Source organism: Triturus cristatus, chromosome 1_2 (genome assembly GCF_964204655.1).
Source record: "Triturus cristatus chromosome 1_2, aTriCri1.1, whole genome shotgun sequence".
Lineage (NCBI taxonomy): Eukaryota > Metazoa > Chordata > Amphibia > Caudata > Salamandridae > Triturus > Triturus cristatus.
This window is the reverse complement of record NC_140580.1, coordinates 1,126,612,848-1,126,627,927: the sequence shown is the minus strand read 5'-3', so window position 1 is coordinate 1,126,627,927 and position 15,080 is coordinate 1,126,612,848. Positions and strand designations below refer to the sequence as shown.

Genomic DNA, 15,080 nt, shown 5'->3' with positions numbered 1-15,080 from the left:
CTGCGGATGCAGTTTATTGCCCCTACTGTAAGGGAAACACCCCACATCAAAGGGATTACAGTAGATCAAGGCCCCCCACCCCCTGAGACCCGACCGGTCGCACACACCCCCGGGAATTGGCGGAATGTCCAGCTGTGTGATAGCCATCTCCTACTGTGGGTGGGGTGGGGACTTCCACTGTAGATATGTGTGGGAACGAGCTTGAAGTGGCGATTCTGAGGATGCTCTTTCATGTTTCAAAGCGATCTCAAAAATGTGCCATGTATGATAAACCTGCAATAAAGTCATAAACCTGTGTATAAGAGGCCAGGCCTCAGAGATGCCTTTAGAGCACCTCATGACGATACCTTGCTGTCTGACCTGATGTGTTCTCCTCCGGAGAGAATAAAACCTTGTTTCCTGCCTTCCAGTCTCCGGCGCCTGCCTCTTTGTTGGTTTAGCATTGAATGATACAAGAGGCGATTACCGCCGGGCAATACTTGAAAGGTTATCGACTACGACTGCCGCTACCATTTAACAGAAGCTGCTGCCGAAGAGTCCCGCCGTCCAGATCACCGTGAGCCTTTCCGCCGAGGCAACTGTGGCAGAGAAACCTCCTAGCTCGGGTTGCCGGAAACAAGGAAAACAAGCATTTGCAATGCAATCGGTCTCGCCTTTGGGACCTTATATGTATTTAGCCATGCAGCACATTTGCCTGGGTGCTGAAACATCTACTGTTCTTTAACATGGAGGGAAAGTAAGCACCAAACTGCGTGACACGCCAGGTGTGGGAACATATGGAGAGAAATATTGCCTTTCAGCGGGAAATGGTATAGTCCAAAGCTCTGTTTTTAATATAAAATCAGGGCCTTCGTTGGTCATATCACTGAAGATACAAGATTTGAAAAAAATATTATCTACAGGTGCCCGTAGAAGACAATTTCTATGGACTGGAATCTAGAGAATGCTAAAGTGATTCTGGTATTTTACTGGTCCCTGCTTGTGGTTTTCTTTTAAGAAAGTTAAATAGAGGCAATCGCCAGAAATATTTTTTTAAAAAGAAAGTCTTTAAGCAGAAAGCAATTCTGGTATTTTACTGACCTCTGCTGATCGTTTTCTATCAAGACAGTTAAATAGAGCAGAAAAAAGTCCCTAAGCGGAAGGAGACTAGTCCTAGGGGTGATCTCCAGAGCCCACAAAGTATACACACATATACGTATGTAACAAGTATATACTAAAGTATATACAAGAGGTGTCCAATGCTCGACCTAAAGGGGTGAAAACTCATTTTCTCGGGGTCGAGCCTCTGATTCCGTCTTTAAAGCCATTGTCCAGGCCCTCGCTGTGCTGCTGCTACTTCACCACAATGCTCGGCCACCCAGGTGTCGCATAAATCTAAGGTAAGCTTTTGTGGTGGGTGTGCATGTACATTCAATAGTGTGTGCATGCTGTTGGTGTGCAATAATATAAGTAATAACAAGCATTGGCATAGCCAATAGGTCTCGCTTTTGTGACCTTATAAGTATTTATGTTCTGCATCACAATATCCTTGGTGCAACAACATTAACTGTTTCATGGTTAAACACTTATAAGGCCCCAAAGGCGAGACCTATTGGCTATGCCAATGCATTTTTTATTTTTTAAAGAGACAAGCAGTGCTATCAGGCCCCGGCTGCCACTTAGAGGTAGAGAGAAAGAGGTGTGTAGAAAGAGAGAGGTGTGTAGAGAGAGAGAGAGGTGTGTAGAGAGAGAGAGGGGTGAGTAGAGAGAGAGGTGTGTAGAGAGAGAGAGGTGTGTAGAGAGAGAGAGGTGTGTAGAGAGAGAGAGAGGGTGTAGTGAGAGAGGGTGTAGACAGGTAGAGAGAGAGAGAGGTAGAGGTAGAGCGGTAGAGAGAGAGAGGTAGAGCGGTAGAGAGAGAGAGAGAGAGAGGTAGAGGTAGAGCGGTAGAGAGAGAGGTAGAGGTAGAGCGGTAGAGAGAGAAAGGTAGAGAGAAAGAGGTAGAGAGAGAGCGGTAGAGAGAGGTAGAGAGAGGTAGAGGGATAGAGAGAGAAAGGTAGAGAGGGCGGTAGAGAGGGCGGTAGAGTGGTAGAGAGAGAGGTAGAGAGAGCGGTAGAGAGTGGTAGAGCGGTAGAGAGAGAGGTAGAGAGTTAGAGAGAGAGCGGTAGAGAGAGGGAGAGGTAGAGGGAGAGAGGTAGAGGGAGAGAGGTAGAGGGAGAGAGGTAGAGGGAGAGAGGTAGAGGTAGAGGGAGAGAGGTAGAGGGAGAGAGGTAGAGAGAGAGAGCGGTAGAGAGAGAGAGCGGTAGAGAGAGAGAGCGGTAGAGAGAGAGAGCGGTAGAGAGAGTTCGAGAGGTAGAGAGAGTTCGAGAGGTAGAGAGAGTTCAAGAGGTAGAGCGGTAGAGAGCGGTAGAGAGCGGTAGAGAGAGAGAGCGGTAGAGAGAGAGAGCGGTAGAGAGAGTTCGAGAGGTAGAGAGAGTTCAAGAGGTAGAGCGGTAGAGAGCGGTAGAGAGAGAGCGACTTGGCCTAGCTCCCATATATTTATGAAGCATTACAGGCTGCAGCTGGGAGAGAAATGATTCGCATGATTTGGATCACTGGTGTTGGATGCAGGGACAGAATAAGGGGAAGTGAATAAACCTCAATTCTTGGTTTGACTACAAACCCAACGCACGGCTTTTTGGGATAAAACAAAAAATCACTCCAAGTACTCTGAAAGTACGTCTATTGCGACGAGAGAAAAACATGCTCATTGTTTCGCTGAAATAATTTGCTAAATTCTAGACGGCTGCCCCTCAATGTTATTCAATAAAGAATGAGTGCACGGGTAACAGCGTTAGTTGTTCGAGCATCTAACGCGTCAGTCTTTTAATCTAGAGGTTGAACGATGAATGAATGAAAGAAAATAAATGTTATAAAGCGCGAACTTAGCCCAGGGGCGTCAAGGCGCTGCGGAACAGGATCATAGTAGGAGATATCCGACAGCGTCAGCACTTAAAGATTCAGGTTGAACACAGCATTAGGACAGGTAGAAAAAAAGCCAGGTTTTCAAGGACTTCCGAAAAAGCAGAAGAGACTCTGAAGAGGAGACAGGGGAAGGGAGGGAATTCCAGAGGTTGGCCCCTATCAGAGAGAAAGCCCTCCCCCCCATTTGGCTTTTCTAGCCCTAGGAACTATAACCTGGTTCTTACTTGCGGATCCAAGGCCCTTGCCAGGACAGTATCTTAGGAACATTTTATTGATGCCTTCTGACCCCTTTTTGTGAACAGCCTTGTGAACTAGGCATAAGGCTTTAAACACAATTCTCCCACCCTACGGGAGCCAATGCGAGCTACCAATAGTGGCTGATACTGAATGGAATTTAGGGAGATCCATCACCAGCCTGGCGGCGGCGTTCTGCACTAATTGGAGTCGATGAAGGAGTCCTTTATTAATCCCCAAGTAAAGCGCATTGCAGTAGTCCAACCTGGACACCACAAGGGCCAGCACCGTCTGTTTGCGCGAGGGAAGGGACAAAAAATGGAAAATCTTCCAGAGAGTCCATATCATCCCAAAACAGGTAGAGACAGTCCTATTTATTTGAGAGCCCAGGGAGAGCGTGGAGTCCATAATAATGCCTAAATTCTTGGCAGTTGCACAGGGGCTGGGGCAGGGTCCAAGCGAATCAGGCCACCAGGCCTCTGACCAAATGTCAATCTTGCCACTGAAAATTAGGACCTCCGTTTTATCCCCATTGAGTCTTAAATAGTTCTCAACCATCCACGCAGCCACCGCCCGCATGCAGTTTTTAAAATTGAGTGCTGAGGCAGAGACACTCTCAGTGATGGAGATCAAAATCTGAGTGTCATCCGCGTAGGAAAGCACTTCTAGGCCAAAAGACCTTACCACGTTAGCGAGCGGTGCTACATAGATATTGAAAAGAGTGGGACTCAATGAGGATCCCTGAGGAAAGCCACAAGGCAATTGTATCGGGGCAGAGAAATATTGGCCCATCTGAACTCTTTGTGATCGGTTCAAAAAAAACGAGGAGAGCAAGTTAAATGCAAAACCCTCTATCCCAAATTCCCGAAGCCTTCCCAACAGTCTACCCAGAGAGATGATGTCATAAGCTGCCGTCAGATCCAGGAGGATCAGATAGGTAGAATGACCAGCATCGACCTGTTGTCGGATGTTATTAAAGACAACGGTTAAGGCCGTCTCCGTACTGTGTTCACTTCTGAACCCATGCTGTGAGCCATCTAGTAATTGATGTTCATTCAGGTAGGAACTAAGATGGTGGTTGAGATGTTTTTCCAAGATCTTAGCTGGAACGGGCAATAGGGAAATGGGCCAAAAGTTTTTTAATTCTGTCGTGTCAAGAGAGGCCTTTTTAAGCAGAGGTTTTACCACCGCCGTTTTCCATATAGCGGGAAGCTGGCCAGAGGAAATAACAGTATTAATGACGGTAGTCAGGGAAGGTACAATGGCATCACTTCCTTAATTTTAAAATCTTAAGAGGACAAGATTCAAGGGGGGAGCCAGATCCAATCCCACTCAACAACAGCTCAGTCTCCGCTAGAGAGATAGGAGGAAAGGAGCGTAAACAACAATCCTTAAGTGGTACTACCCGACAATCAGATAGAAGATTGGCTTTGGCTCCCACAGAGTTTGACTTCTCCAGGGAGGAGTAAATGTCCTTAATTTTGGCATGGAAATAGTCTGCCATTTTATCACAAAGTTCCTGAAAGACCTCGGTTATAACAGTAGTTGTGGGGGCTAAGAGGGAATTGATCATAGTGAAAAGTTCCCTGGGGGATCTAAAAGATTGCACCATCTTGGTATAGTAGGAGACCTTTTCCTTATTAATGGCTTCCTAAGTTTGTGCAGATCCCTTTCAGCTATAGTCGGGTCCAGGCGCCATTTCCTTTCCTGCTGTCGGCAAACCTGTCTAGCTTTCTCAGCCCCTCAGAAAACCATGGCGCTAAAGGGCGCTTTCTTGCCACATAGTGCTTCTTAAGAGGGGCAAGGGAGTCCAAGGCTAACATTAGCCAGTTGGTAAAGTCGTCATAGACGGCATTAACATCCGCATAAGTGGGGCATCTGTAATTGCCGAGTTTGCTAATCCCCCTAAGATTTCTTTTCAGCTCCACCCAATTCTTAAAATTGGGGTCCTGGTGGGAACCTACAATCTCGAGGGTAAAAGGAATAGAAAAATGGTCAGACCAAGAGAGGGGAATAGAATCCAGAACCCTTATCCTAGGGTCATTAGAGAAAATCCCATCCAGGGTATGTCCCGCTATGCGTGTAGAACTCTTCACCAGCTGAGGAGTCCATGACTTCCAACAAGGCCTGCGTTTCGGGACAAAGAATTTTCTCCAGATGGAATTTAAAATCACCCAGAAACGTGACCTTTGAGCTAGCTAGAAAAGGCTCAATTCGGCTGCTGAAACTCTGAGCAAATGCGGCCCTAGGTCCAGGAGGTCGGTATGTAACCACACCTATAAAACTTTCAGTAGGAAGAACCTTCAAAGAGAAATATAAGGCCTGAAAGGAGTCTGAGGGAGAGGTGAGGACTTCGGTGGAGCAGGAGTAGATGTCTTTATACATTACCCCTAAACCCCCGCCCATCTTCCCTTCTCTATCAAGTCTCTCAAACAAATATCCACAAGGGATGGCCTCCACTAGGTCAGGACCAGAGCAATCTCTGGCCCAGGTTTTAGTGATGAAAACCCAATCGGGTTTTTGAAGGGACACAAATTCGTTAAATTCACTAGAGTATTTAATAAGGGATCTGGCATTGAGAAGATATCTCAAGAAAGAGTGTGTCAAAGGCAGGGGTTTAGGCTCACGATTATCCTCAGCGGGATTGGGAGCGGTACCCAGTGGAAAAGACGCCTCACAGTGAACACATTTAAAGCTCAGACCGCCCTCCAAATTCTCTAGATCCATAGGACTACAATGGTCCTGCTCTTGGAAACGACACTCCAGGAGCTTCTCCCTAGAATAGACACAACATTTACCAAAGTGGGGAGAATGTTGGCCAGGGTTTCTAGCGCAAAGCGCAGACTTGGCGTGGATGGGCGCAGATGGGCTTGCCTTTGACGCGCCAGAGGCGCGTCCGCTGCGCTCGTCCGGCTCAGCGTGGTTTTTTTAATAGCTGGGATCAGAAAAAGACTAGAGCGCCGCCCGAGTCCCTGAACAGGAAATCCCAGGGAGGAGCCAGATAGAATACCCACTTCCCTCCACATCAATCGGCAAGCCGTGGTGGAACGGGGAAGGAGCAAAAAACCCTCAAATCTCCTCAAGTAACAGGTTAGAAATTAGGACCCCCAAAAAGTAAAACCAAGAAAGAGCAGCAAAGTGGTATATTTCCTTTCCGTAATTTTTTTAAGAAATATTCAAATTGCCAACATGCAATGCTTTCAAATAAACTCAGAATTCTATTTAAAATGGTTAAAATGCTGTCAGGGTAGCAATCGGTAAATAAACAGCGCATCGCAGCAGCGTGGCGCCTCGTACTCGGGTGATCCACTATCCGCAGCGCGTCCGGCCCAGCAAGGTGTTTAAATAGCTGGGGCCGGAAAAAGACTAGAGCGCCGCCCGAGTCACTGAACAGGAAATCCCGGGGAGGAGCCAGAAAGAATACCCACTTCCCTCGATGCTGCAATCCTTTCTCAAAACTCAGTGTGAAGGACATGACTTCACATGACATGACTAGGAGCACACTCATAGATAATCCCCTGGTACAACGCCACCACCCGCAAGCAGAAGACAAATGAAACTAGGAGAATGCCAGACGGCAGACAGCTTCAACGAGTAGGACAAAACATGCTATGTTACCTCCGTCAGTCGTTTGTTGCCCCACATGTTAATGTTAATGGTCCCTCACGTAAGACAAGAATCAAGACTGCTGTCGTTGTGTGAGCGAGTCAAAACAAGTCGACAAAATTAAAAGTGAGGGGGGCGTGTGCAAGCCCGGGTGTCGAGTGCCTGCGCTTGCGTGCTGAAAGTAAAAAACAAGGGAGAGTATAAAGGGAGTGGTGCGTGCGTGGCTGTGAAAATTATCGTGATCAAGCGTGCGGCGAGCGATGCGCTTAATGAGCATGAGGAATGCCATACGGCGCCTCTGCTGATAAGCGCGCGCCCGCACACATGCACGCAAGCTGTAGGCTGGCGGTAGTATTTTTTGAAGCCCTTACTTAAAGTCTCGCCAGACAAGCGCAAGCCCTGGGTCAGGCGATCCTAAATAGGGCCAGTCCGCATTACCTACATATACATATTGACATATACACAATGTATATGTGAAGTGAGATGAAAATAAGTAGTACTTACCTGTCTCCACTTCACTATTTTCTCACTCCGCCGCCAGGAAACTGGCATCAGAACGGGAACATCTAACAGCTCGGCGTCATCATGATGCAGATGGAGTCTGCAAGCCCAGCAGAAAAGACTGCGGCGATGGCGGGACCCTGTCTATTTGCGTAACATCGAAATACAGCAGGCGGACCACTGTCAGCTCGAAAGAGTATTTGCGACCTCGCCACGGCGGGAATTCCATCAAGATCTACATCTGGCCCTTAATCTCCCGTTGCCAACAAAAATGGACATGCCCCTGTGCAATGTGACTAGTGCTCGTGTAAAGCGCTCCAATACCTTCGGGTCGAGTTTGCGCTGTATAAAAACTTCAACAACAGCAAAAAAAAAAAGATGTACATCCCGAGATAGTTTGGCTTCAGCGAAGAAAACCAAGGTAGAAGGAAGCGACTGTCTTTACGTAGCTGTGTTGACCACCACGCAAATACCCGACAGTGGGGCAGGAGCACCTGCTAAACACACATCAAAAGTTGGGAGCACACAAGAGAGAAACATTTATTTGCAGAAATTTCTAATAAACCAGTTGTATGTTACGTTCGTAGCATCGAATACTACAGACAAAGACTTTCTCAAGCTCCGAGTACTGTCCAAGTGTGGATTTGTGGTTTGATGATCGACCTTGACGCTGGATTTATAGAGCAAATGTTGTTTAGTTGTAGTAAGTGGGTGTGTCTGTACCGGCCAACTACATTGCAGTAGTTTAAAGAGAAACAAAAGTAATTCCATGTACAATGCACACATATATCTGATGTTTAAATCTGTAGTAGCTAAATCTATTAAAGAAGATTTTTTTTCATTTTGCCGGCAATGTTTTACTAAAATTCACACTTTACCTGTGCGATATTCCTTTCCACACTAAGGGGTCATTTTCACCCGACCCCGACAGGCTGAAAATGTACGCTGAATATATATCGTGCAAGTTTACCTTTTGCACAGCTTTTCAAAGCAGAATAGCAAATATTTCTATTGTTTTTCTTTGCAAGTTTAGAGTTTTGGGGTGAACAAGCGGCAAAATGAGAATTCTTGGCAAATTGTGAATTGTTGGCAACATTCAGGAATCTGCAATGTCTTCCGAAGATTTTTGCAAAGTTTGAAAAAACAAAACACAAAAATGTGCAAGGTCACACGGCCTTGGTTCGGGGACAATAGCCCTCGGCTGAAACCCTGTTGTACCAACAGGAAGTGAGCACCCCCTGCCGTTGTCAAACAGTACTGTGAGGCCAGTCCAGCCTCCATAGGACGCAGGGCGCGCCCAGAGGGCGGATCAGAAAAGGTGATCGCAAATCACGCGCACACCTGGGAGCCCAAGGGCCACTACAAGCAGACTGGCTCGATGTCACTCAACTGCACTTTACAAGTTTTTGGCAAATGTGGGCCCTGCAGAGGCCGGATGAAATGCAGGCGCCAGGCGGATTGAAAACGCGCGGATTTTCCTCGTTTCGGTGCTCACCCTGTCTGTAGTGATGTCTCGGGTACGATGAGAGGGGACTCCGTTATCCAGTATTGCAACATTTGCCAAAAACATTTTAAGAGGAATGTACATTCAACAAGAGGGTACTCCTGTTCTGGGCCTGACACATTGCTTAAGGAGGAGCGAGCCAGCACTTCAAACCTTCTAAAAATGGACCTCTCAAGGAGCACTTCCACCGTGATGAGAATATTAATACCTTTTTATTACCCCGTTTGTTGGCACTCATTTTCACTTTCCCCTAAACTGGGATGGGGCCTAGTGGAAGGAAGTAAGCGGGCCAAAAAAGGGTCTATGCCCTCGGATTCGCTTCTGCTTACGGAACACAAGACTTCAACCCGAAGGGAGGCATGAAGCACTTTAGAACACTCCTTCATAAATCAAGTGTATCCTTTACTTGCTGCAATTACAAAGGTACCTTTGTGGTGTTGCGCTGCCTACCCTAAGCGAGCGCCAAAAGAACGTCTAGGGTGAAAGTGAGATCTAGAAGAGTTTAAGACATTAGGTGCTCAAACCCCCGAATTTGCAGTAGGAATTTGAAAACCCCTAAATCAGATTCCAAATTCGTAGCAACTTCTGACGACAATTAACAAGTAGGGCCGGGAAACGTCTGCAAACGTGGTCGAGTTCGGAGGGGAAATGTTTCAGCCCTGAGTGGAACCAAGGGTGCTCGAAGGGGAGGGGCAGCCTGGAGGCCATACAAGACTTGTCAGAACCCCCACAAACCTGGTGTACGTTCCCTAACATCCTGCAGAACCCCCACAATCCTGGAACCTTGTGGAATTGTACACCTTACAAGGTGTTATGAAATACCCCCTTAGTTTAATCACCCGCAATGGTTTTCCAGGTGGGAAAATGAGAAAAGTGGTACATGTTCTAATGCACCTCACAACAAAACGTACTCCTCTGCTTTGTGCACAGTGTGGGTGCCGCACAGGAGTAAGTGCAGAGGGACGAATTATGCCTGGGTAACTGCAGCTTACAAAGATTTTACCATGTCTGGGAACTTTTGAGAGTCCTAAAACACAGAAAAACCCTTTTAAAGAATATATATATACTGCATACTACCCCTTGACGAGGTGTAGAGCTCTGTGGCAAGTAGCACACTACTCTGGAACGCAAGGCCGGTGGTTAATCTGGTTATTGTTGGCTAGACTGCTGCTCCCAAGGAACTCAGGCCATGCACGTGCTCCAGTCTCTGTGCTGGAAATGATATTAATATGAATCAGTTGTGAGCATTGGTGGGGGCAATGTGAGTTCCTGCATATGGTTGGTGGGATGAAAAGATGGGTGAGAAGAGATTGGCTGTTGGTAGGTGCAAGGGATATGGCTTCCCAGAAGGGACAGCTGTTTTCTAACATCTGGAATACATGTCCAGGTGTGCATGATTATTTTACATCACTCTACTGTCAGCTTCAGTCGGTTGTGGAGAGCAATGCTTCTTAGGTGACCTTAGGTGACCTGCCCTTCCTTCTGTGTCCAGTTAGTCGCTTGCTATTCAGTTTCTATGTGTATTTACCATGGTTCCCTCCGCATTACACATACAGTAGAATTTCTCTCATTGGAACCTTGTTCATCTTTTTTGGAACCCTTGTCTCGGTGTTTTGCTCAGTTAGTGAATTCAAATACGTCAACAAGGACAAAGTAATACACCGTATTTTGCTTCCTGTTAATTGTCTTGAGTCTTAGTGCACCAACAGGTGGGATTTTGTGTCAGTCTGTTGACTTTAAACAATATTGAGCACTTTGAGTTTGGTCGCATCTTTAATTTGAGGTTTTGCCAGTTGGTCCCAGCCTAGAACGCTCAGGTTGTAGGAGATTAATTAGAGGTCAAAAATATTTTTTATCGGCCTACACCAATATCACACAGTACATCGACAACCACTACAACACCATGGGAAGCAACGTTTTCTCTCCCCATCACCGAAACTCATCTTATTAACTATTATATCCAAAATACATGGGATTCTGTAATCCATGCATATTCGCTTTTCTCAAATTTCTTTATAATCGGCGACTTGTGACCCACATCAGAACTCGACTATTAATCAACTATCATAAGTTATCACAGTCGAGTTCTGACGTCACGATGGCTGCTGGCGAGGTGGAAGGCAGGTCGGGTCAACGTTGCTTTTCTTTCTTCTGCTCTATTTTCGTAGCTTGCAATGACAAGCAGAGAGGATATGTTTACTGTTTGCACTCCTTACACAGAGAAAAGCTTGAATCTTTCTGCATGTTTCTACATGTTCCGAAATACTGCCGCATTTTTGTTGTTTTTTAACAGACTTGCATTAAACTGTTTCTAATATCGGTTTACAACAAATCCCTAACAGTTTTTAGATGCGTTTAATTTTGCACAAGAGGTTTTAGTTTTATTGTTAATGTGTGCAAAAATGCTCGCTCTTTCATATGAAAGAGCTACGCACCAAGATTCTAAGGGCATTGTGGGAAAGGTGATGGTGTAACAATGTATTCAATGGAATAAATTACCCCCTTGTGAACATAATAAGGATATTGCAAGTCACCTCCGAGTTCCATAACCTTATAAAGGAACTTGGCCTTCGGAACTCCTCTGTGATTTGCAATATCCTTGATAAGGTACTGCAGGGGGTACTTTATCACTTATATTAGCGTCACATACACCTAGCTTTTGATGTAGTGGATGTGATCGAATGCACGCCTTATAGCGGGCTATGCAACGCACCTGAAGACGTCTGCCGGCGGAGACCAAGTATGGTGAATTCATTAATCACTGGACTTCAAAGGAATTTGATTTCACCAAACTAGGTATGGCTGTCCAGCTTTGTCTCATAAGCTGTAAGCAGGCACCTATCAAGTATATCTCTCTTTATGTTCTTTGTGATATTTGTTCACCTCACCCTTTCCTTAACATCTCCAATCCTAGTCTATTTCACTGATGGACAGTGATAGGAAAATGTGGCTGTTTAAGTATTTTTTTTCATAATGTTGCTGTACTGCACTGCGTATGTTTTTAAAAACTTAATTAACTGAAACTGGGGGGAAAAATCAAAGTTATCAATGTGTTCATGCACTCAGATGACCGGCAGACAGCAGAGGCCATTTTACTAATAGACAGGGGCTTAAACGAGAATAGCAAAGGTGGGTCTGTGATAGATAACACCATGCAAACACCAGAATGCAAGAAATTGTTCCACAATAAAGTACAGTTATTGGAGCACACTGAATCATTGAACAGTTTGTTAATTCCTTGAACCTTGTAAAAAAAACAAATCTGAAAAATGCAAGTAATGTAAAATAATTCTTATGCACTTACAGCTTCTGACGCACATGCAAACTTCTCTGAAACCATGAAAGGCACGCCATCCATTGCTGGAAGAGGAAAGACAAGAGATGATTAGCAAAGTGCTCGCCCTACCTCCATTCTGTTCAGTAAGTGCTCTCGAAAAAACAGTTTCATTTCCAATGCATACACACTCGCGTTCTGGTGACCGTCCATCGCCGATGTCCAACGACTCAAAAGGACAAACAGGCAAAGCTGGGTCAAGACCAGAATCCCTCTTGAAGGAACATCCAGAATGTTTGGGAATTCTTAGTAAAACCTATAAAGGGAGTGAGGGAGTGAGGGAGTGAGTGAGTGAGTGAGTGAGGGCATTGCATATGTAAGCATACCCGGAAATGGACTGAAGTCTACCGGGGTCTTTCCATCGAAGAGTCTATTGTACAGAGAGTGTCACCTCCTTTCTACTGGAGGACTAGAGAGAGCGTAAATTATTACAAGAGGGCCCTCATCAAAGGGCGTCCATGCGTTCAGAGCCTTCTCCTTAACACAGGAGTCACACTTGCTACACATTAGGAGTAGCAGCTTGAGCAGAACACCAGAGACTGATGTCACTCACCTCCAAGGACACACACCAACATCACGACTTCATCGCAGAGCACGTGCAACTCTTACCAAGAATCTGAACAAGGTTTTACCAAGGTTCAAATAAGGTGTAAGTGCCAGAACTCATTTACGAAGGTCCCTTCCTGGCCCAAAACAGTACTCAAACTTTCTGCATCCAGGGAGAGTGGCTCTCGTTCACTAGGGCCCTCGTTGCAATGGCTGATCTATTCCGATTTGAGTGGTAACTCATGTTATTACATACAAGGGAATTATGAGTTTTGTGATCAATATCAGCTGGTCAAATCGGACAATATTTATCGGGGGAAATGCCCGGTATTTAACAGAACATGGTGATTTTGAGTCGGCAAGCACTAAAATCTGCACAAGCGATAAACACCCAATGTGGTCACCACATCCAATAATGGTCACTTCGTAGTGAGGGCTAAAAACGGTCTTAAAAAGAAATTAATGGTATTTTAAGGCCATTCTTCTTGGCTTTAGTCTTCAGATTGTCTTGGGAAATGGACGGAACGTAGTACTCATGGTGAACAGAAGGAAATTCCTTTAGAAGGCGGCATGGGTTCACCAACAAATGAAGCTTCATTAGCTCAAGTAGGTGGACACCCACCAGAATGAGCTATTGTTGCTTTTACCTCAACAAATTCAATACACAGCCACAGAAGAACCTTATGCCGAGGCCGTGGTCACAGCTAACACATTGTTTGACTTGGAGCAGGAAGTGGACTACAACACCTACGTCTATTATGACCCTGCAGACACAACCACCTACTAGCTGGACGAGTAGTCTGCAACAGAAAGATGTGTGTCTACCAGAACGCATCAACGTCACAAAGCCAAATTAGACCTATTCGAAGGCACGCAAGGTCATAACGTGATGTACAAGGCAGACCTCAGAGTCCCAGGGCCAAATTGGCAAAAAAGACCTGGTCACAGCACACGCTGGCACCCCAACGCTTCAAGGACATCTTTTCAGCCTGGGCTTAAGAATGCATACATGTGGGTTTTTTGCACCGTCACCGGATCACGCAAATATTGGAAACGCCCATGTTATGCAGTCATCAATTAGCTCTCATCACCGATGTGCTGACTTTGAGCACTGCCGGAACTTAGTATGCCAGGCAAGAAGAGGTCAAGTGTGACCCTGGTCTGCTTTGCCCATTCCCCAAGTGCCTAGTTTGCATGAGGTCAAACCCGGCATAGAAGACACAAGGGCAGACCCACACGCATCAGCAAACACAATCCTTTGTCAGGATGCGTCTGATGATGCAGCGGCACGGCACCTGCCCATTGGCCAGTCCCGTAAATAAGCCAACGTCAAGAAATCTGTTCTGTAGACCTGCATGTGCACAGCACACGTTAAAAACACGCATCTTTACTTTGGGACTAGGGTTTGGGCAATTTACAAGTCAGAATATATTTTGGGACTCAAGGATCTTCATCTAGATATCTCTCATCACCGTTGAAAAACCTGGGGGGCCGAAGCATCAGAATATGTGCTGACGTGCCATGCCGACCAGTGTCAATGCAGGACACTTGGTCAGCCGGCCTCAACAGTGAACCCGCTCCATGAGCGCAACTTCTACCTTGACTTGCAGCGATCACCCACGGTATGTGGCAGCACCTCCCTCTTCCAACCACTGGTCTTATTCAAAACATTCTATAAACATTTAATAAATCCACCATCAATAAATATGAGTCAAAATAGAACAGAAACCCAACGTGTTAAAAAAAAATCTGGAGACCCATTTACAAGAGTGTGGAACTTCCATCACCCAATGCCAAGGCCATATTTGGGGTCACGGACAACACGTTTTCATGTTTATTTTATCCACAGGACAAGTAGGCGGGCCAACTGCCTGCCAGCTGACAGTACCACAGTATAGACCTGGGAAAGAGGACTGTCTGCCTCCGCGGCATGGCTTGTATCCATCTGTACAAGTGTGTATATATATATATATATATATATATATATATCCACATTCTCACTTTTACCCATTTAGAGGAGCCATCACGCAGGTAGGTAAATCTTCGTTTATTTTGCAAGGAAACAGCGCAGTGGAAGGAGAACAAAGTCCAAATTCATTCATGTGCCTGACGCTTTTCATGCTGCATTAGCATTTCTTCAGAGGCTTCAGATTCAAACACTGTGTGAGGCACCGACATCTTTTGTAATCCTTTACACCTGCCTCAGTGGGCGTTGGCTCTCCCAGAGCTTGCTGGTATCGGTAGTGCCGTTAATTTTGCTGCAGTGAGCTGCCTTCTCACAGTAAAAATATGAAAAATGTTAAAACCCCAGTGGGTCTGGAAAGAGCCAACGCCCACTGAGGCAGGTGTAAAGGATTACAAAAGATGCCGGTGCCTCACACAGTGTTTGAATCTGAAGCCTCTGAAGAAATGCTA

General features: G+C 45.9%; 1 protein-coding gene across 4 annotated transcripts in view; it reads right to left on the bottom strand.

Annotated features, from left to right (window-relative positions):
* Positions 1-15,080, bottom strand: part of MVB12B (multivesicular body subunit 12B) — a 390,107-nt gene that overhangs the window by 66,160 nt on the left and 308,867 nt on the right. For all 4 annotated transcript variants that reach the window (XM_085613813.1, XM_085613812.1, XM_085613811.1 and 1 more), the window contains exon 8: positions 12,090-12,145. In XM_085613813.1, the coding sequence (XP_085469939.1) occupies positions 12,090-12,145 (56 nt within the window). The remainder of the gene's footprint in view (positions 1-12,089; positions 12,146-15,080) is intronic.